A 22,812-nucleotide genomic window follows, 5' to 3' on the forward strand; every position below is an offset into this window, starting at 1 on the left:
TAATGATTGTTTTGATGTGTTCTTGGTTTCGTTTTGCAAGGATTTTGTTGAGTATTTTTGCATCAAGGTTCATAAGTGAAATTGGTCTAATGTTCTCAAAACTTATAGGGTCTTTGTGTGGTTTAGGAATGAGGATTATTGTAGCCTCAAAAAAATGAGTTAGTTAGTGTTTCCTCAGATTCTATTTTGTGAATTAGTTTGAAGAATATTGGTATTATGTTGACAATAAATGTCTGATAAAATTCTGCACTGAAATCATGTGGACCTGGGCTTTTTTTGGTTGGGAGGCTTTTGATGTCTGGTTCTATTTCTTTAGGTGTTATGGGATCATTTAGATGATTAACCTGGTCCCGGTGTAACTTTGGTATCTTTTATCTGTCTAGAAATTCATCCATTTCCTCCAGATTTTCCAATTTTGTGGAGTATAAGTTTTTGTAGTAGGATCTGATGATTTCTCAGTTTCAGTTGTTATGTCACAACGTTCCTTTCTGATTTTGCTAATTCAGATACTCTCTCTTTGCCCTTAGGTTAGTCTGTCTAAGGGTTTATCAATCTTGTTGATTATCTCAAAGAACCAGCTCTTGGTTTTGTTGATTCTTTCAATGGTTATTTTTGTTTCTATTTGGTCTATTTCTGCCCTAATTTTGATTATTTCTTGCCATCTACTCTCCTTGGGTGTATCTGCCTCCTTTTGTTCTAGAGCTTTTAGCTGTGATGTCAAGTTGCTGATGTATGCTCTCTCCAGTTTCTTTTTGAAAGCACTTAGGGCTATGAGTTTTCCTCTCAGTACTGCTTTCATTGCATCCCATGCGCTTGGGTATTTTGTGTTTTCATTTTCATTGAATGCTATAAAATCCTTAATTTTTTCTTCTTTGACCCTGCTATCATTTAATAGAGCATTGTTAAGTTTCCATGTGTATATGGGCTTTTTGTTGTCTTTGTTGTTATTAAAGACCAGCCTTACACAATGGGAATCTGAAAGGATGCATGGGAGTATTTCAATCTTCTGGTATCGATTGATGTTCGTTCTGTGTCCAATTATGTAGTCAATTTTTGAGAAGGTGCCAAGAAGTGCTAAGAAGAAGGTGTATTCTTTAGTTTTAAGATGATATGTTGTATAGATATCTATTAATTCCAGTTGGTTCATAGTCTCTGCTAGTTTTACAGTGTTCTTGTTCAATTTCTGTTTCCATAATCTGTCCATTAGTGAGAGCGGGGTATTATACTCTCCCACTATTATTGTGAGGGGTAAAATGTATTTTTGAGCTTTAGTGGGGTTTCTTTTATGAATATGGGTGCTTTTGTATTTGGAGCATATATGTTAAGGATTGAGAGTTCCTCCTAACAGATTTCCTGTGTAATGAGTAAAAAGTGCCCTTCCTTATCTTTCTTGATAACTTTTGGTTGAAATCTATTTTATTAGATATTAGAATGGCCACTCCAGCTTACTTCTTGGGGCCATTTGCTTGGAAGGTTTTTTTCCCAACCTTTTATTCTGAGATAGTGTCTGTCTTTGTCTCTGAGATTAGTTTCCTGTATGCAGCAAAATGCTGGGTTTTATTTATGTATCTAGTCTGATAGCCTTATCTTTTTATTGGGGAGCTGAGTCCATTTATGTTAATAGATATCAAGGAATAGTAGTTGCTGTTTCCTGATATTGTTTCTTTGGTACGTTCTATTGTGCCTGTATATCTTTCTTCTTTTTGTTTTCTTGCTTAGAAGTTTTTTTGTTTTTTTTTTTTATGAGGTGATTTCCGTCATTGCATTGGGTTTTACACCAATAATTCATTGTAGTGCTGGATTTGTGGTCATATATTGTGTGAATTTAGTTATTGTTGGAATATCTTCCTCTAGCCACCTAAGGTTATTGATAGTTTTGCTGGGTATAGCAGCTTGGGCTGGCACTTGTGGTCTCTTAGGGTCTGCATGATGTCTGTCCAGGCTCTTCTAGCTTTCATTGTCTTTGTTTAGAAATTGGGTGTGATTCTGATTGGTCTGCCTTTATATGTTACCTGAAATTTTTTTCTTACCACTTTTAGTATTCTTTCTTTGCTTTGGTCACTTGGTGTTTTGACTATTATGTGTCAGGAGGAATTTCTTTTCTGGTCCAACCTATTTGGAGTTCTGTAGGATTCCATTATGCTTGTGGTCATCTCATTTTTAAGGGTAGGGAATTTTTTCCAGGATTTTGTTGAAGATATTTACTATACCCCTTAGCTGATATTCTTCGCGCTCTTCTATTCTTATTATCCTTAGGTTTGGTCATCTCATTGTGTCCTGGATCTCCTGTACATTTTGGGTTAAGACCTTTTTTGGTTTTTACATCTTCTCTGACTGTTATATCTATGTTTTCAATGATGTCTTTGGCCCCCGAGATTCTCTCTTCCATCTCTTGTAGTCTTTTGGAAATGCTTGCATCTCTGACTCTTGATTTCTTTTTTAAGATTTCTACATCTAGGATTGTCTCTTTTAGTGTTTTCTTTATTGAGTCTATTTTTGTTTTAAATTCCTTCTTCAATTTCTTCATCTCTTTGGTTCTGTTTTCTTCTAGTTCTTTGAGTGTTTTTCTTGTTTCTTCTTTAAAACCTTCTAATTATTTATGCTTTTCCTCCCATTCTTGTTTAAGGATCTCTATCATCATCTTGAGGTAGGATTTCCTGTCTGAGTCTTCTTTATCTGGAGTGTTTGGCATTCTGCTGTACGTTGTGATTGGAGAGCTGGGTGCTAGTGTTGCTAGGTTGTCTCGGTTTCCCCTGGGTACGTTCTTTTGCATTTCTCTTGCCATCTTGTTGACAGTGATTGGTTCTCGCCTTTCCCTTGTACCTGGCCTGTGTTTCTGGATCTCTGCTGTTACTGGTGGTAGATGTTCTGAGTGCCTGTTGTGCACCCCAAAAGTCCCAGGTTGGAAACAGAGAGTCTGATTCCACCAGTTCCCTGGATCCCTGGAGCAATCTGGGCAGGAAAACACTTTCCCTGTTCTCTGCTGAGATCTTTCTGCCCCGTGGCTAGTTGGAATCCATTTTCACCCTGTTCTCATCAGTCCTATGTATCTGACTTTCTGCTTTTCCTGGTGGCAGATGTCACAAGTCTGTCTCTTTATGACTAACTATGTGCTACATGCATTCAGAGGTCCATAGAGGCCAGAAAATGGTATTAGATACCATGTATCTGGCGTTTCAGGATGTTGGGAGCTGTCCATTATGGGTGCTAGAAACTGAACTCCACTTTAATGGAAGAGTAGCAAGTATTTTTAAACACTGTGCCATCTTTGTGGACTCGGTTTTATTTTTCTTTATTTGGCCACCTTTTATAAATGATTAGAAATCAAAGATTAAAATACAGAAAAATGTCATTGAGAGTCATCACTTCCCTGCTCTCTGAGTCCTCTATGGTAAGGAAAGCTTCCCTGAGCATCCTGTTATAAGATAGATACCTTCATTCTCCTAACACCTCTCTGCCCACCTTCATGAGACCTGTGGATTCTGAAACATGCAGATAATCTTCTCTTTGAAATCCCATTATCCCCATGGACTGACGCCTCTGGGACAAACCAAGATGCCCTTTTCAGTCTCCTAATAAGGGGAACCTTCATTTTCCTGCCACCTTTCCACTCCCTTTCAACATACCTCCTGATCCTGAAACATACAAGTTATCTTCCCTTCCTGTGCCCAACTTTCCTGATCACTGAGTCCTCTGGAGGACCTCAAGCTTTCCTGGGTAGACTGGTATCTTATCCCACCAACTCCATGCTCACATCATCAGATCCTGACTCATACAGACTTGCTGAAACAGAAAAATATGGCCCAAAGATACTCATCTGAGACTAATCACAAAAGAAATATTGAATTTAACTACTTGCCCATATCTACTATGACAGGAACATTCAAGTACCAAAGACAATTAGATAGCTAAATGTCATTTAAAAAACAAAATTTTTTAAAATTTCAGGGAATTTGACATTTAAAATTTACAGCTACTCTACAAGAGCAATCCGTGGATATGCTAACACCATTCAAACACAATAAAGTGACAATAAATTCAAACTTTATAAAATAGAAAACGCCTTTATAGAAGAAAAGAAAAATCCTTTACAGAAAGAAAAAAACTTCATGAAGTAATTATTTTAATTAACTGAGTATTTCTCTGTTGTGTAAATGTACCACAATTTCTGTAGTCATTCTTCTGATGAAGGACATCTGGGTTTTTTCCACCTTCTGGCTATTATAAATAAGGCTGCTATGAACATAGTGGAGTATGTGTCTTTCTTATATGTTGGAGTATTTTTAGGTATATACCCAGAAGTGGTATAGCTGAGTCCTCAGGTAGCACTATGCCCAATTTTCTGAGAAACCTCCAGACTAATTTAGAGAGCGATTTTACCAGTAGCAATTTCAACAGCAATGTAGAAGAGTTCTTCTTTCTCCACATCATCACCAGCATAAATGTCACATTAGTTTCTAATCATAGCCATTCTGACTGGTTTGAGATGAAATATCATGGGTTGAGGTTTAATTTTGGTTTGGTTTAGTTTGGTTTGGGTATTTTGTTTTTGAGGGGTTGGTTTTGTTTGTTTGGTTTAGTATTTTGTGTTGAATTTCCCTGTGAACCTAACTGTGGACCTATAAAAGTTTACTTTTAACAATTATTTACATGACCTCAGTCTTGTAGAATGTTTAATGTTATTGCAGCTCTTCCTGAGAACTTGAGTTAATGTGCAATCAGATAATCAGAAAAGGGAAGATTACAAATTGTAGCAATAAATATACCAAAAATAATACTATTTTTAAAACATTTCACTAGAGAACTCCTAAACCTGGAAAACAACTTTAGCAAAGTGGATGAATATAAAATTAAATCAAACAAATCAGCAGCCTTTCTCTACTCAAAAAATAAAAAGGCTAAGAAAAAAATGAGGTAAACAGCACTCTTCACAATAGTCACAAATAGGATAAAATACCTTGGTGAGACTCTAACAAAACAAGTGAAAGATCTGTATGATAAGTCAAATCAGCATCCTTTCTCTACTCAAAAAATAAAAAGACTAAGAAAGAAATGAGGTAAACAGCACCCTTCACAATAGTCACAAATAGGATAAAATACCTTGGTGAGACTCTAACAAAACAAGTGAAAGATCTGTATGATAAGTCTCTGAAGAAAGAACATGAGGAGGACCTCAGAAAGTGGAAAGGTCTCCCATGCTCATGGATTGTCAGGATTAATATAGTAAAAATGGCCATCTTGCCAAAAGTAATCTACAGATCTAATGCTATCCCCATCAAAATAGCAACTCAATTATTCACAGATTTGAAATTCTCAAATTTATTGGGAATAACAGCAACAAAAAAACAGGACATTAACAACTATTCTCAACAGTAAAAAAGCTCCTAGCAAAATCACCATTCCTGACCTCAAGTTGTATTAAAGAGAAATCATGGTAAAAACTGCATACAGAGACAGGTAGGTAGAACAATGGAACAAAATTAAAGACACAGAAATAAAGCCACACACTTATGATCACTTGATCTTTTACAAAGGAACTAAAACCATCCAGTGGAAAAAAGCATTTTCAATGAATGATGCTGGTTCAACTTGCTGTCACCGTGTAAAAGAATGCAAATCGATCTTTACTTATATCTTTATACAAAGATCAAGTTCAAGTGGATTGAGACCTCCACATAATACCAGATACAGTGAATTTAATAGAAGAGAAAAATGGGGTAGAGCCTCAAACTCATAGACACAAGAAAGAAATTCCTCAACAGAACAACAATGGTTTATGCTCTAAGATCAGGAATTGACAAATGGGACCTCACAAAATTGAAACGCTCTGGTAAGGCAAAGAACACTGTCAATAGAACAAAACAGCCAACCAATAGATTAGGAAAAGATCTTTGCTAATACTACATTGATAGAGGGTTAATATCCAATATTTATGAAGAAATAAAGAACTTAGAGTCCAGAGAACCCAATAACCATATTTTAAAATGGGTTACAGACCTAAACAAAGTATTCTCAACTGAGGAATATCAAATGGCTGTGAAACACCTAAATAAATGTTCAGAAACTTTGTTCATCATGGAAATACAAATAAAAACAACCCTGAGATTTCACTTCACACCATTCATAGTGGCTAAGACCAAAAAATGCAGGTGACAGCAGGTGTTGGAAATAATGTTGAGAAAGAGGAAAACTCTTCTGTTGTTGGTGGGGTTTTAAACTGGTACAACCACACTGAGGAAATCAGTCTGGTGTTTCCTCAGAAAATTAAATATACTGCCACATGAGGACCCAGCTATATCACTCCTGGGCATATACCCAAAAGATGCTCCAACATGTAGCAAACACATACATTCTACTATGATCATAGTAGCCTTATTTATAATGCCAGAAACTTTAAAGAACTCAGATGTCCTTAAGCAGAGGAATGAATACAGAAAATGTGGAAAATTAACACAATAAAATACTACTCAGCTATTAAAAACAATTACTTTAGGAAATTCTTAAACACATGGATGGAACTAAAAATATTAAGCTTTGTGAATAACCCAAGGACATAAGAACATACATACATGTTATGCACTCACTGATAAGTGCATATTAGTCCAAAAGCTCAGAATACCCAAGATACAACTCTCAGAACACAGGAAGCTTAAGAAGAATAAGACATAAATGTGGATGCCTCAGTCCTTCCTAGAAGGGACAACAAAATAGTCCTAGGAGAAAATACACAGAAAAAAAAAAGTGGAGCAGAAACTGAAGGAAAGGCCATCCAGAGACTGCTCCACCTGTGGTCCATCTCATATGCAGCCACCATACCCAAGCACTATTGCTGGTGCCAAGAAATGCTTGCTGACATAAGCATGCTCCTGAGAGGTTCTAACAGACCTTTACTGATACAGATTAAGATGCTTTCAGCCAACCATCAGACTGAATAAAGGGACCTCAAGGGAGGATATAACAAAAGTACTAAAGGAGTTGAAGTGTAGATAGCTGCAAGGTGGCGCGCCCTGATAATGGTGCTGGTTTCTGCCTTTCACCTCCTTGATGGCAAGTGCTCTCAGTAGTAAATAAGAATTTATTGGCTGTGCCTGTTCAGCTTGGCCGCTTCCGCATTGAAGCAGCCTATCTGCAGTGCCCACGTGGCTTACAGAGGTTGGCTGGCACAAGGGGATTTAAGCCTGGGCTGATGTTCCCCTTGGGGCGGAGACAGAGACAGAAGCAGAAGCAGAGGCTTGTTCAAGGATCCTGAATAAACTGCTTGAAGAAGATCTCCGGGTCCTGTCTTCCTTGCTGGTCGAGGTTGGGCGCAACAAGTGGTGCCGAAACCCAGGAATCTCTGCTCACGATCAGAACTTCTTGCAGTTAGGGCAGCACTGGATAGTTCCCAAGGTAAGGTGGGACTATAAAGACTGCAAGAAATAAAGAAAACAAAAAAATATACATATATTCACAAAACAAGAAGACTTTGACTATTTCCATGTTGCGTTTTGTTTTGCATGTACTTTACGCTTATTGCAACTAGTAGGTTTTCAATGCATACTGTCAAGCCCTTGAAAAAAATCAAGTACTGACTAAAAAATATATTCACATGGTTTTATGTAAAATTTATTTTAATGTCTGAAAAAACGGTACTGACAAAAATGTATAATTTTAAGCAAAAAATGTTTAAAATCTGTACATTTATCTTTGTTTTGCAAAATAAAGTCGTTTAAAAAACAAACAAAAAAAAAGACTGCAAAAACAAGCAGCAATAAAGTCTCAGGCATCCAGCAAGGAAGTTTGCAGTAGCATCAGCAGCGAACTGAAAGTGAAAGGGCTCTCTCAGCAGCAGCAAACCAAAAGTGAAATGGTTCTCACTGCAGCAGCAAACTGAAAGTAAAAAGATTCAGGATGGGAACTTCTCAGTCTCATCCAATTTTTCTGGCTCTTCAAGAGCTACTCTTGTCAAAGAAAAACCTCAAAATTAAGAAGAGCACCCTAGAAAGGTTTTTGAATGAATGTGACACCATTGCACCTTGGTTCAGAGTCTCAGGAAACCTAAATGTGGTGTGCTGGGATAAGTTAGGGAAAGATCTGGATTTTGCTTGGGACCAAGGGACATTAAAGCCTGGAGTCCGGCCTGTGTTGAGGCTGGTGCATAGCTGCCTTGAAGACCAGGAATGCTGCAAAGAGGCAGTAGAGAAAGGGCAGGTTACCTTAGAGATGCTCCAAGAGGAGAGATCTGAAGAAGTAGGGAGCAAAGAAGTGACGGAGACAAAATGGTTAGACACCAATGAGGAATTACAGGCTTTAATAGAGAGGGTAGAAAAACAGTCTCTGAGAGAGAAACAGAGAAAGGGGAAGAAAAAATTACAGCTCAGGGAGGAAGAAGAACCCCCTGGGGAGATACCATCTGCCCCCCTCCTTACAATTATTATGGGTTGGCTCAGACTGGGATCCAACAAAGTTTGCAATATTTTGGTATGCTTCTGGCATTGCTCATAATATCATATTCCAGTCAACAGGTTAAGACCTTATATGGCACTTTGGATGAATGGGTTATATTGCATTTTGGGTTTGATGGGCTGATAGATAGTCATTATCCAAATCACCCACTATGGTCATTTTTTAAGGAACATCTGTGGTTTTTCCTAGGATAACCTCCCCTTGTCCACTTTGAGGAGCACCAAATGTGTTCACAGATGGTTCTAAAACACGCTGCAGGGCCTATATGATTGAACACAAAAACCCTGTATTATGTCTATTTCAACCGGGATCCCCCCAGATTGTAGAGTTAAAGATTGTAATTGAGGTATTTAAAAAATGTTATTTTGCATTCAACTTAATTTCTGACTCAGCTTATATAGTGAATGCAGTTAAGAGATTAGAGTTGGCAGGACCTATTAAATTGACTAGTACTATGTGTGCCTTATTACAGGAATTGAAAAAAATAATTTGGTTAAGAAAAATGTTTTTATATGCAGCATATTAGAGCACATACCAGCTTGCCCAGACCTTTGAGTGAAGGAAATTATGTTGTGGATCATTGGACTAGGATGTTGTGTGTTTTCCTAAGCTCATCCCTAGATCAAGCTAGACAGTTCCATCAGCAATTTCATGTAAATGCTAGGACCCTTCAACAGTAGTTCCATATGTTTAGAGCCGATGGCAGACAGGTGGTCTTGGATTGTCCGCAATGCGTGATTTATAGTCACCCACCTGGTGTCGGGTGAATCCTAGAGGACTGATGCCATTAAAAATATGGCAGATGGATATCACACACATTTCAGAATTTGGAGACTTGAAATATGTTCATGTGTCTGTGGACACCTGCTCAGGTGTTATTCATGTCACACCTTTGAGCAGAGAAAAAGCTCCCAATGTCATTGGACATTGTTTAGAAGCCTGGGCTGCGTGGGGAAAACCACAACAGCTAAATACTGATAATGGACCAGCCTATACGGCACAGTCATTCACTTCCTTTTGTAAACAAATAGAAATTCAACTTAATCATGGCTTACCCTATAACCCTCAGGGACAGGGAATTGTAGAACATGCTCATTGTACCCTGAAAGAATGCTTAATAAAACAAAAAGGGGGAATAGGTCAAGGCAGGACCCCCAAGGAAAGAATATCCTTAGCCCTTTTTACTCTCAATTTTTTTTAATTTTGGATGTTGATGGCCTCTCCACCACTGACTGACATCAGTGCCGAGGAGGAGGCTTGAAGGGCTATATCAATGGAATGATGTGGTCACTGGATTGTGGCATTGCCCTGATCCAGTATTGGCATGGGTGAGAGGGTCTGTTTGTGTGTTTCCCCAGGATCGACAAGAACCATTGTGGGTCCCTGAGGGACTTGCAAGGAAGTGCAACAAACATGAAGATTCTGCTAATGCTGAAGATCATTAGCCTGGTCTGGACACCAGCATAGGCAGTGCCATGATGGGGGATTCTATCTGTGTTCCTGAGACCCATGCTGATACATCATGATGCAAAATTGTATCCCTGCTTCTTTAGTACCGATAAGAGTTTAGATTTGTCCTTCTTGCCTTTAGATAGAGAGCTTGTTAGCATTAATATACATAAAAGTTTTAGTTTGGCAGGGAGCTTATGTTTTTGTAGGGTAAGGAATATTAGTGATAGTAGTAAGTGCATATCCTTATATAATCAATCTGCGGCTTGGTTTGATGTCCCTACTACTAATACCAGGTACTAAGCCAATGCTTCTTGGGTGAGTAGATGGTGGCCTGCTAAAAGTACACTTGAGAAACCGGTACCCCACCACCCTAAGTGGGCTCCCCATTGCTCTAGAGAGTGGCTACTAGACTGTCCTCTTGGATTGCTCCTGCCATGAATCATCTAAAAGGGTGTGCGGGAATGGGAGCCATGGCTGGCCTCTTGTTGCTTGCCTCCTTTGTGGGCCTGTGGTGCCTTTGCAGGATAAAGTTTGCTCATAAACCTCATGCAGCTATGGTTGTCCAGGCATTAATAGCCACTGAGGCAGGACAGTCCCCCCTAGCATGGCTTACAGTCATGCACCAAGAATAAAAGGCCTCTTGGCATGCTAGAGAAATAATCAATGAAGGATAAGGTCACCAACCTAAGACAGGGATCAAACCAATGCTGTTCGTCTCCCAAAACAGGTAAGGGGAACTGCTACAGGGTCAACCTAGGACAGGCATTCTCTTGCCAAAAACAAAGGGGGGGGATGTAGAGAGCTGCGGGGTGCCATGCCCCGAAGATGGCACTGGTTTCTGCCTTCCAACTCCTTGATGGTGAGTGCTCTCGGTAGTAAACAAGTCCTCATTGGGCTGTGCCTGTTCAGCTTGTCTGCTTCTGCATTGAAGCAGCCTATCTGAAGGACCCACGTAGCTTACATGGGTTGGCCAGCCCCAGGGGATTTAAGCCTGCGATGGCGTATCTTCAGCGACAGAAACAGAGGCAGAACCAGAAGCAGAAGCTTGTTCAAGGATCCTGAATAAACTGCTTGAAGAAGATCTTCCCTGGGTCATGTCTTCCTTGCTGGTTGAGGTTGGAGTGGAAACCGAAGGTGCTTGCAACCTCATAGGAAGAACAACAATATTAACCAACCAGACACCCCAGAAACTAAACCTCCAACCAAAGAGTAAACATGTGGGTGCCTTAGAGAATAGAATTGTTCAGCATCAATAGGAGAAGAAGCCCTTAGTCTTGTGAAGGTGTTGAGTTGGGAGTGGGTTGATGGGAAGGCAAGCTTGCTTATAGAGCAGGGGCATAGGGATTGGAGTGGGAGAGGAGAAACCATGAAAGAGGATAACATTTAAATATAAATACATAAACTATTCAATAAAAAAGTATCACAAAAAAAGATGTCTCAGAATAAAGGGATGTCTTGAATACTGTTTCAGTTTGTTGACATTCTCAAGGTAGGGTTTTTCCATGTAGCACTTACTATCCTCAAAGGGATCTATAGATCAGGCTATTCTCAAACTCAGAAATCTATCTGCCTCTGCATCCTTAGTGCTGAGTTAAAGCACCAGGTGCACCAGACCAAGCTAAACACTGTTCTTAGATTTGTAAATAAGAAATGAAAATAACAAGTGAATACAAAACTATTGAGCTACTATATTATCTAGTGACCTGTTGTATAAAATAACAAGAAATTTTGTATGTTAGAAAATGTCTGTGTGTGTGTAAGTGTGTGTGTATTGAGACTCATGCACACACACACTCAGAGACAGAAAGAGAGAAAGAGAGAGAGAGAGAGAGAGAGAGAGAGAGAGAGAGAGAGAGAGAGAGAGAGAGAGAATTGAATTATACCAAGTTAGTAAGGAGAATCCTACATGATTTCATTAATACTTGAATTTCTCCACTTTAGCCTAGAGAAATAGATGAGTAGGTTGTAAGTGACAAGTGCATTTGGAGGGTTTTATTGAACAATCACGTGTCAAAGATGACAGAATTACATTTTGACTATGGGAGTATATAATAGTGTGTGAGTAAATATGATTAGTGGTAATATATTTACAAATGTGGCCCATGAGCAATATTCTAATATAAAATAATAATTGTAGGTATAACTTAATATTCAGGATTAATTTATAAGTAAAATAAAGTACTTCTAGATATTAATGCTATGGATTATATATATATATATATATATATTACTTTATTTGTCCAGTTAATTAATTCAGAAGATTAAATATAAAACCTGGTTGATTATAATACAACAGGCAATACATTACTTAAAAAAAGTAATCAATCTCCGTTTGCTATTATCTACATAAACACAAAATTGACTAACAGTTTCAACTTTTATATTTGTTGTTGCTGTTACTGTTGTACTCCAGGGAAACTAGTTTGATGTGTATAAAGAAAATAGGACAATTAAACTAATAGGGTGCATTGAGAATTGAAGCTCTGGGACATATGACAATTTAATAATGTTCCTTCTTCTCCTTATTCCTCTATCTCTAATATTTGTACTGTGAAAATTTACCTGATTTTTCTTTGAACAGATAATCGAGAGGAAACTGCTTCAGTAAAAAATATTGGAAAACCTGGTATGCTCAGGTTAGGGCCAGCGAGGTAGGTATGGGGAGCAGAGAATTGCATGTGGGAGGACCCAACCCTTAGAGTGTAAACTGTGAGGTAGCTGTTTATTACGATAAAGAATCTTTACTTCAAAGGTATTTCACTTTTCACTGAGTTATTTTTTAAATCTTATAACCTTTCAATCTATCATTGATGAATTAATTTTTTTCCAATTGTTTTTCAAAGAAAATCTATTCTCCACTCTTTTGTGTGACTTACAGAGTTAAGTAAGTTCATTTGGCCTGTTTCCTGTTTCAGAATTATTCAAGATCAATTTCTAGGATTATAATTTTCTCTTCATACTATGTCACTCCCTTTAAATAAATGTTATTGCATTTTAATTAAGATTAACTATTTTTTTCTGTATTTACAATCAGGTATAAAGAATATTGTAAGATTTCTCCTTTGTAGGTAATTTCTCCTTAATATTTACTTCAGTTCTAACATTTATATTTATTTAGGCCTAAAATTTAATAGGCCACATGCAATTATCCAAAAATGCAAATAATGAGACAAATGCAGAAGGCAGTCCATAATCCCCAAACCATGTCCCGGATGCCCTTCCTCTGCTGCTTAGTTCAGTAATCTTTAAAATGTCTACCAATTCCTGATAAGAACATCGTCATACAGTTTGGCCTTGAATAACTCTATCTATCTACCTAGCAACCTAGCTACATTTCCTCACTTGGTTCCCGTGCCTTTTGGCCTCTAATTCAGAGAATGTTTCTATCTCAGAGAAGAGAAAATCTGGTAATTTATATGTCTAAAAAGATTCATATAAATATTCAGTTACTAACAGGTATAGATAATAAAGAAGAGAGCTATTTAGCTATTTTGAAAATAATAATAAACTACATATATTTGAGAATAGTAAAAATTATTCACTAGATTAAATAAATGACACTCATTATCAAAATGAGAGATAGGTTTCCAAGGGTTATTTTATGATGTTTCAGTGGCTATTATTTGAAAACTAAACTTACCTTTGCTCTAGCAGATACAAAGGTTATATGGAAACAGAGAACCACACAATGACAGCAGAATTTCTCATCCAGGGTCTCTCAGATGAACCTAAGCTGCAACCCATTCTCTTTGAACTGTTTCTTTTCATGTACCTGGTCACTGTGCTTGGGAACTTGTTCATCATTCTGGCCGTAAGCTCTGACTCAAATCTCCACAACCCCATGTATTTCTTTCTCTCCAATCTGTCCTTTATTGACATCTGTTTCATCTCAACCACAGTACCAAAGATGCTAGTGAACATGCAGTCACAGAGAAAAGACATCTCCTACATAGAATGTCTTACACAGGTATATCTATTTAATACTTTTGCTGGGATGGATAATTTTTTACTGACTGTAATGGCCTACGATCGCTATGTAGCCATCTGTAACCCTCTTAAATACACTGTTATCATGAACCCCCAGGTGTGTGGCCTTCTGGTACTGATGTTTTGGATTACCATGTCCTGTATCTCCCTGACTCATGTACTGTTGATAAATAAACTGAACTTCTCAAGAGGCACAGAAATCCCACATTTCTTTTGTGAACTGGCTCAAGTTCTCAAAGTATCCAACTCTGACACTTACATAAATAATGTCTTCATGTATGTGATGACTTTCTTACTGGGTGTGATTCCTGTGACAGGAATATTTATGTCTTACTCACAGGTTGTCAATTCCTTATTAAGGATGTCCTCTACTGTGAGTAAGTACAAAGCTTTTTCTACCTGTGGATCTCACCTCTGTGTGGTCTCTTTGTTCTATGGGTCAGCAATTATAGTTTACTTCAGCTCTTCTGTGCTTCATTCCACCCAGAAGAAAATGATTGCTTCACTGATGTACACTGTGATCAGCCCCATGTTAAACCCCTTCATCTATAGCCTGAGAAACAAAGATGTGAAAGGAGCCCTTGCTCAATTTTTTATCAGAGTCGTCTCTTGCCCATTGTGGATCAAAGACTTCAGAATTAAATTTATACTGAGACCTGAGAAGTAAAATTTATGAACATACTTCTTCTGAGTTATTTTGTATTCTAAAATATATACCTAATCTACACTATTCTAAAAGTATATGTAACATTGGATTTGTGGACATTTTACAGAAAATATTTTAATTCCATTTTATAATGCTTAAAAATTGAGGTTGTCAGGTACACTGAAACTGTTAGAAGAGAAAGTGAGAAAAAGCTTAGAACACATGGGCACAGGGAAATTTTCCTTCAACAGAACACCAATGGTTTATGCTCTAAGATCAAGAATCGATTAATGGGACCTCACTTGATTGTAAAGTTTTTGTAAGTTTAAGGACACTGTCAAAAAAACAAAATGGCACCCAACAGATTGGGAAAGGATCTTTACCATCCCACATCTGATAGAGATATAAAATGCAATACATAGAAAGAACTCAAGAAGTTAGACTCCAGAGAATAAAACAGTTCTATTTAATAATGGGTTATAGGGCCAAATGAAAAATTATCAATTGAGGAATATTAAATGGCTGAGATGCTCCCATGGAAATGCTCAACATTCCTAGTCATCAGGGAAATGTAAATCAAAACAACCCTGAGATTATACTTTACACCAGTTAGAATGGCTAAGACCAAAAACTCAGATGACAGTAGATGCTGGCAAGGATGCAGAGAAAGAGGAACACTCCTCCACTGTTGGTGGGGTTGTAAGCTGGTACAACCACTCTGGAAATCAGTCTGGCAGTTCCTCAGAATATCAGACATAGTACTACCTGAAGATCCTGCTAATCCACTTTTGGACATATACCCCAAAGATGCTCCAATATATAATAAGGGCACATGCTCCACCATGTTAATATCAATCTTATTTAAAATAGCCAGAAGCTGGAAAAAACCCAAATGTCCTCCAGTAGTTGAATGGATACAGAAATTGTGGTACATTTACACAATGGTGTACTACCCAGCTATTAGAAACAATGACTTTAGAAAATTCCTAGGCAAATGGACATCATTCTGAGTGAGGTAACCCAGTCACAAAAGAACAGACATAATATGCAGTCACTGGTAATTGGATACTAGACCCAGGAAGCTCTGAATACTCCAGGAACAACCCACAGACCATATGAAACTCAAAAAGAAGGAAAGACAAAATGTGGAAACCTCAATTCTTCTTAGAAAAAAAAACTATAAGTACCCTCTCAGACTGTGGTACACCTAGACCTTAAATCATTAATATTTAAGAGCTAAAAATGCAGCCTTGTGGCAATTCTTGGTATTTAAAAATCATTATGTTTAATCTTTACATACCAATAAAACTTTGACTGTTTCAATGTTCCTTTTTGTTTTATATGTACTTTATGCTCATTTGTTACTAGTAAGTTTTCAATGCATACTATCAAACCTTTTTTAAAAAATCTGCTGTTGCTCTACATCTTACCTCTCCCCACCCACCAAATTTTCTCACCCCACTCCTCCTCTTCCTTGTACCCAAGAAGATGCTTCCCACTACCAGACCTCCCCATTCCCTGTGGCTTCAAGATCTTTGGGGATTTTATGCCAGGGGCTTCAGACCAGTTTATATATTCTGCCTGATTAATGGCTTAGTGTCTGGGAGCTCTGGAGAGGCCTGGTTAGTTGAGACTGCTGGTCTTTGCTTGGGGTCCCTCTCCTTTTGAGCTTCTATCCTTCTCACAATTTACTATAGGGATCCCAAAATTCAGTCTAATGTTTGAGTGTTAGTATCTATGTCTGTGTCAGTCAGTTGTTGTTGGTCCCTCTCTGAGGACAGACATGCTAGGCTCTTATTTGTGAGCATAGCATAAAATCAGTAATAGTTTCAGCCCTTGGTACCTCCCTATGAGATCTATCCCAAGTTGGTTCAGACTGAACATCCTTTCCCTCAGTATCATCTCCATTTTTGTCCCTGAAGTTTGTTTAGATAGACACAATGTTTGGTCAAAACTTTTGAATATGGGTTGGCATTTCATTCCTTCCAATTGAGGCTCTGTCTATCTATTGGAAGTGGACTCATTCAGCTCCTGCTCCACAATGTTGGTCATTTCATCTAGGGTCACTCCCTATGAGACCTGAGATTCTCTCACCCAGGTCTCTTATATTTTCTAGAGGGTCCTCCCCATCTCCCAGTTCCCATAGATACAGATCCTCTGAGATTCTCTTCTGTCCCCACCTCTAAATCTGACCCTGTACCTCTGTTCCCCTCCCTGTCTCATCTTCTACCCAGGTCCCTCCCTCTGTCTGCTTCACATAATTATTTTCCTCACCTTTCTAAGTAGGATTGGAGTATCCTCACTTAGGCCTTCCTGCTTATTAAAAATTTTAACTTCTGACCGTTCTATCCTAAGTATTCTATACTTTGGAGTTAATATGCAATTATCAGTGAATAAATACCCTGCATGTCCTTTTAGGTATTGTTTACCTCACTCAAGATATTCCCTAGTTCTATCTAAATAGTACATAATCGTATAAATGAATACACATTTTCTGTATATATTCTTTGTTTGAGGGATATCTGGGTTAGTTCAAGCTTCGATCTATTACAAATGAAGCCAATATGATCATAGTAGCGCATGTGTGTCTGTTGTATAGTGAGGCATCTTTCAAGTCTATGCCGAAAAATGGTATAACTAGGTCTTCAAGTAGATTTATTTGTAATATTATAAGGAACAACCAGATTGAGTTTAAGAATGTTGTACCTGTTTGTAATCTCACCAGCAATGGAGGAGTGTTCCTCTTTTTCCACATCCTCTCCAGCATCTGTTGTCACCTGCGATTTTTTTTCTATTTTAAATTATTTTATTGGATATGCTTTGTATTTACATTTCAAATACACTTTCTCCTAACACCCATCCTTGCTCCCCCTCCACTTGTTTCCAGGAAGGTGCTCCCTTTTCAAATCACCCTCTCCACCTCAGTGCCTTGGCATTCCCCTATACTTTGAATATGCACCATCACTGGACCAAAGACCTCTCCTCCCATTGATGCCAGACAAACCTATCCTCTGCTACATAAGCAACTGGAGCCATGGGTCTCTGCATGTGTGCTCATAGGTTGGTGTTTTAGTCCATGGGAGTTGTGGTGGGTTTGGTTGGTTGATTATGTTCTTCCCATGAGTTTGCAAATTCTTTCAGCTCCTTCAGTCCTTTCTCTAGCTCCTTCAATGGGGTTGCCTTGTTCAATCTGATGGTTAGATTCAAGCATCCTCAACTGTATTAGTATGACTTTGGCAGAGCTTCTGAAGACATCCATATCATATTCCTGCTAGTAATCAGTTCTTGGCAACAGGAATAGTGCTTGTGTTTGGTGGCTGCATGTGGAGTGAATTGCCCAGGTGACGCAGTCTATGAACGATCTTCTTTTCAATCCCTGCTCCTCTATTTAAACTTGTATTTTCTCTCATGAATGTTTTGTTCTCACTACTAAGAAGGGATGAGAATCCACATTCTGGCCTTTCTTTTTTTAATTTTTATTTTATTTTATGTTATTTATTTTTGAGCTTCATAAGGTCTGTGGATTATTTCTTGGATATTCGGAGCATTCTGGGGCTAGTATTTGTTTATCAGAGAGTGTATACCATGTGTGCTCTGTTGTGACTGGGTTACCTCACTCAAGATGATAGTTTCTAGTTCAATCTATTTACCTAGGAATTTTGTAAAGTCATTGTTTATAATAGCTGAGTAGTACTCCATTGTGTAAATGTACCATGATATCTGTATCCATTCCTCTGTTGAAGAACATCTGGGTTCTTTCCAGCTTCTGACTATAAGGTTGCTATGAACATGGTGGACTTTGTATCCCTGTTATATGTTGGAGCATCTTGGAGTATATGCCCAGGACTGGAATAGCTAGGTCTTCAGGTAGTACTATGTCTAATTTTCTGAGGAACCACCAGACTAATTTCCAGAGTGGTTGTACGATCTTTCAATCCTACCAACAATGGAGGAGTGTTCCTCTTTCTCTACATCCTAGGCAGCATCTGCTGTCAACACATTTGAAAATATTGCCTGATTCCTTGTAAGCCATACTGCATACCAACTGTTGTTAACCTCTTTCATTTGTTCTATATTATCAGTGGGTTCAACACGATTGTTATTAATTTCTCTCATTTTCATTAACACTGTCAACACTGTAATTATTTGTGATCTTTTGTAATATTTTGTGATCAATAGTAACAGTCCCCTAACTTATACTCCTGTTCATGATTTATCATAAGACATGTCACATTTGCTACAGTGCACTGCAAAAGTGTTGTGTTCTTCATAAATGCTTCATTCCCTGTGATTAGCATCTCTCAAAAATTGCACAAGTTAAACAAAACTAAAAATGATACTGACCTGTTATGTGCATATTTACATGCACATTTAAATTTGTAGGTGTGGGGATACAAGATGCTTTGCTACTGAACACCAGAGTAAGTTACTTTTGTGAAAGCAACTAAAACTGATAATATGATCGTTTTCTGTGGAGGCTACTCCTATTGTACTACTTTCGACAAATTAAGTCAGGAGAATTAAGATTTTAAAGAAAAGAGCTCAGTGCTTATCTGTTTGTGAAGCAAGAGAAAGCACGGGGGTTTGGTGAAGATGGTGGGTAATGCCTTATTTCCAGTATCCTGAGATATTGCCTATTAAACTGTCTGCCTCATTTGAACAGCGCTCCCATTATTTGCTCTAGCACTGGTGATGGCAGAATCCAGTATAAACACCTTGCCTTGTCAAGGTTGGGCTGAGATCTAACTTTGCAGTCTGTCCAAGCTTATCTTAGCCTTAAGAAACCATTACATCATTCCTCGTCCTTATCCTATCTCATATGTCTCTTGAAATATTATGTAGTCTCACACTCAAGCTAAAATGACATCTGAAATTATCCTTGATTTTATTAACCCGCTAACGTCTTCGTAAGTTGTGAAAGTCATTGCCATTATTTTAATTATGTTTTATATATCTCGTGTAGCACTTAATTTCTGCCTCAAGTTTAGCTGTTCATGAACATGTTTGATTTCTCTAAGACATTAAATCTTTGAGTGAAAGGCCAATTTACTCTCCGGCTATAAATACAATGAGATACAATGGAGTTGAATCTTACATAAGTTTTGTTTTAAAGTCAATATTTAAAGTTAAAATTATACAGTGCCAAAAATGTCCTGAAAGTCCGTAAGGTGGGAAGAGCAGATATTATCAGGTATTTATATGCCACACAACACCCCTTCATGTTAAAAGTCCTGAAAAGAACAGGAATCAAATTCCCATACCTAAACATAATAAAAGCAATATACAGCAAACCAAAAGCCATCATAAAACTTAACAGTGGGAAACTTGAAGCAATCCCACTAAAATTAGGGACTCAATAAGTCTGACCACTCTCCCCTTACCTATTCAACATACTACTGGAAGTTCTGGCTGGAGCAATTAGACAGAAGAAGGAGATCAAGGGGATACAATTCGGAAAGGAAGAGGTAAAAATATCATTCTTTGCAGATGACATGATAGTGTACTTAAGCAACCCCAGAAATTCCACCAGAGAACTCCTACGGCTGATAAACAAATTCATCAAAGTGGCTGGATACAAAATTAACTCAAACAAATCAGTAACCTTCCTATACTCAAAAGACAAACATGTGGAGAAATAAATTAGGGAAAAGATACCCTGCACAATAGTTACAAAAACAATGAAATACCTTGGTGTGACTCTAACTAAGCAAGTGAAGGACCTGTATGACAAGAACTTCAAACCTCTAAAGAAGGAAATAGAGGAAGATCTCAGAAAATGGAAAGATTTCCCATGCTCATGATTTGGAAGGATCAACATTTTAAAAATGGCCATCCTACCAAAAGCAATCTACAGATTCAATGCAATCCCCATGAAAATTCCAACACAGTTCTTCATTGAGTTGGATAGCTCAATGTGCAATTTCATCTGGAATAACAAAAGACCTAGAATAGTGAAATCCATCCTCAACAACAAGAAAACATCTGCGGGAATCACTATCCCTGACCTCAAACTATATTACAAGGCAATTGTTCTGAAAACTGCATGTACTGGTACAATAATAGGCACGTGGATCAATGGACTAAAATAGAAGATCAAGAAATGAGCCCTCACATATAAGGTCACCTGATTTTTAACAAAAAAGCCGTAAACATTCAATGAAAAAAGGACAGCCTATTCAACAAATGGTGCTGGTCCAACTGGCACTCAGCATGCAAAAGAATGAAAATAGACCCTTTCTTATCTCATTGTACAAAGCTCAAGTGTAAGTGGATCAAAGATCTCCACATTAAACCAGATACACTGAAACTATTAGATGAGAAAGTAAGAAAAGGCTTAGAACACATCAGCACAGGAGAAAATTTTCTGAACAAAACACCAATGGTTCAAGCTCTAAGGTCAAAGATTACCAAATGGGACTTAATGAGATTGCAAAGTTTCTGTAAGGCTAAGGACATTGTCAAGAAAACAAAACAGCAGCCAACAGAATGGGGAAAGATCTTTACCAACACCACATCAGATAGAGGCCTAATATCCAAGGTATACAAGGAACTCAAAAATCTAGACACCAGAGAATCAAACAACCCTGTTAAAAAATGGGGTACAGAGCTAAACAAAATGTTCTCAATTGAGGAATATCGAATGGCTGAGAAACATCTGAGGAAGTGCTCAACATTCTTAGCCATCAGGGAAATGCAAATCAAAACAACCCTGATATTACACCTCACACCAGTCAGATTGGCCAAGGTCCTAAACTCAGATGACAGCAGATGTTGGTTAGGTTGTAGAGAAAGAGGAACACTTCTCCACTGTTGGTTGGGTTGTAAACTGATACAACCACTCTGGAAATAAGTCTGGCGATACCTCAGAAAATTGGACATAGTACTACCTGAAGACCCAGCTATTCCACTTCTGGCCATATACCCCAGAGACACTTTAATATACAACAAAGATACATGCACTTCAATGTTCATAGCAGCTCTATTTATAATAGCCAGAAGCTGCAAAGAACCCAGATGTCCTTCAGTAGATGAATGGATGCAAAAATTGTGGTACATTTACACAATGGAATACTACTCAGCCACCAGAAACAATGACTTGACCAAATTCTTAAGAAAATGGCTGCATCTAGAGAATATCATCCTGAGTGAGATAACCCAGTCATAAAAGAACAGACATAATATGCAGTCACTGATAGTGGGATGCTAACCCCAGAGGCTCGAACTGCCCCAGAAACAACTCACAGACAGTGTGAATTCCAAGAAAAAAAAACAAAACAGAACAAAAAAGTCATGCTCAATCCTTACACACCAAGAACACATTGACAAATTCCGGGTTACACTCTGTATTACATATACTTTTTGCTCACTGTAGAAAAAAAAAAGAGAGAGAAAGAGAAAAAAAGCCAAGCACTTAAAAAAAAAAAGTATTGATTGATATTTTCTACAACATTCTTTTCTTTCTGTTAAACTCTCTAAAATGTTTTTCTAAAGTCTTGGACAACCAGGTGACTATTGCCTGCAAATTTTTCACTGCCTTATTTACCATGTGAAAGGAGTTTGGTTAAATTCTGTGTATTAGAAACACTGTGCTTCTTCTTTAGATGTTTTCTGTACTATTGTTTTTTTCTAGGAAACCCCATTGTGGTTTTATTGTTTCTATTTGCCCTTTTACCAATAAAAGACGGTCTATGGAAAAAAAAAAAGATAAAGAGGTTTTGTCTTTGTTTCCTCAGGAGAATAAATACTGCAGATGACATCAATATATAGATGACAGAAGATTCCTCATGAATAAGGATGACATCATTCATCAGACAGCTTAGTCATTCAGCTCAAACTAATTTATGAAAACTAATAAATACCTTTCATTTAAACAGGCATGAATAATAAAAATACAAAATAAACAATATTTTAAAACGATAAGTTACCAAACTCACACTTGCCTTACTGGCATGGAAAAAAATGAGTTTTGTTTAGCCATGAACTTTAATTCTATGTTAGAACTTTAGACTGAAGGCTGTCCTGTGGTCTGCATCATCTTGGTTTTATTCTTTTATTTAAAAAAGATACTTTTGTTTCTTTGTACCAAAACTTAGTCAAAATATTTTAAATATTTTAAGTAAATTTAAAGGGTTCCTAGAGTTCAAACTTGTTTCCTAGGTCTTTAAGTATTAGAGTTAATTGCACCTAAGATAAAATATTTGAATGAGGTAGTGAAAGCACAAGCCTTGTATCTCAGCTGAAACAGGCATATCTCCATAAGTTAGTTGTTTTCTAAATTATAG

General features: G+C 37.7%; 1 protein-coding gene across 1 annotated transcript; it reads left to right on the plus strand.

Moving 5' to 3' along the window:
- Nucleotides 1-13,564: 13,564 nt before the first annotated feature.
- On the plus strand, nt 13,565-14,551 carry LOC308430894 (olfactory receptor 1174-like; the record flags this gene model as incomplete). The annotated part of the gene is made up of 1 exon (XM_080930171.1): nt 13,565-14,551. The coding sequence occupies one exon, from the start codon at nt 13,565-13,567 to the stop codon at nt 14,549-14,551; it is 987 nt and encodes a 328-aa protein (XP_080786297.1).
- Between the last annotated feature and the right edge of the window lie 8,261 nt (nt 14,552-22,812).

Source organism: Micromys minutus, assembly GCF_963924665.1.
Source record: "Micromys minutus genome assembly, chromosome: 16".
Lineage (NCBI taxonomy): Eukaryota > Metazoa > Chordata > Mammalia > Rodentia > Muridae > Micromys > Micromys minutus.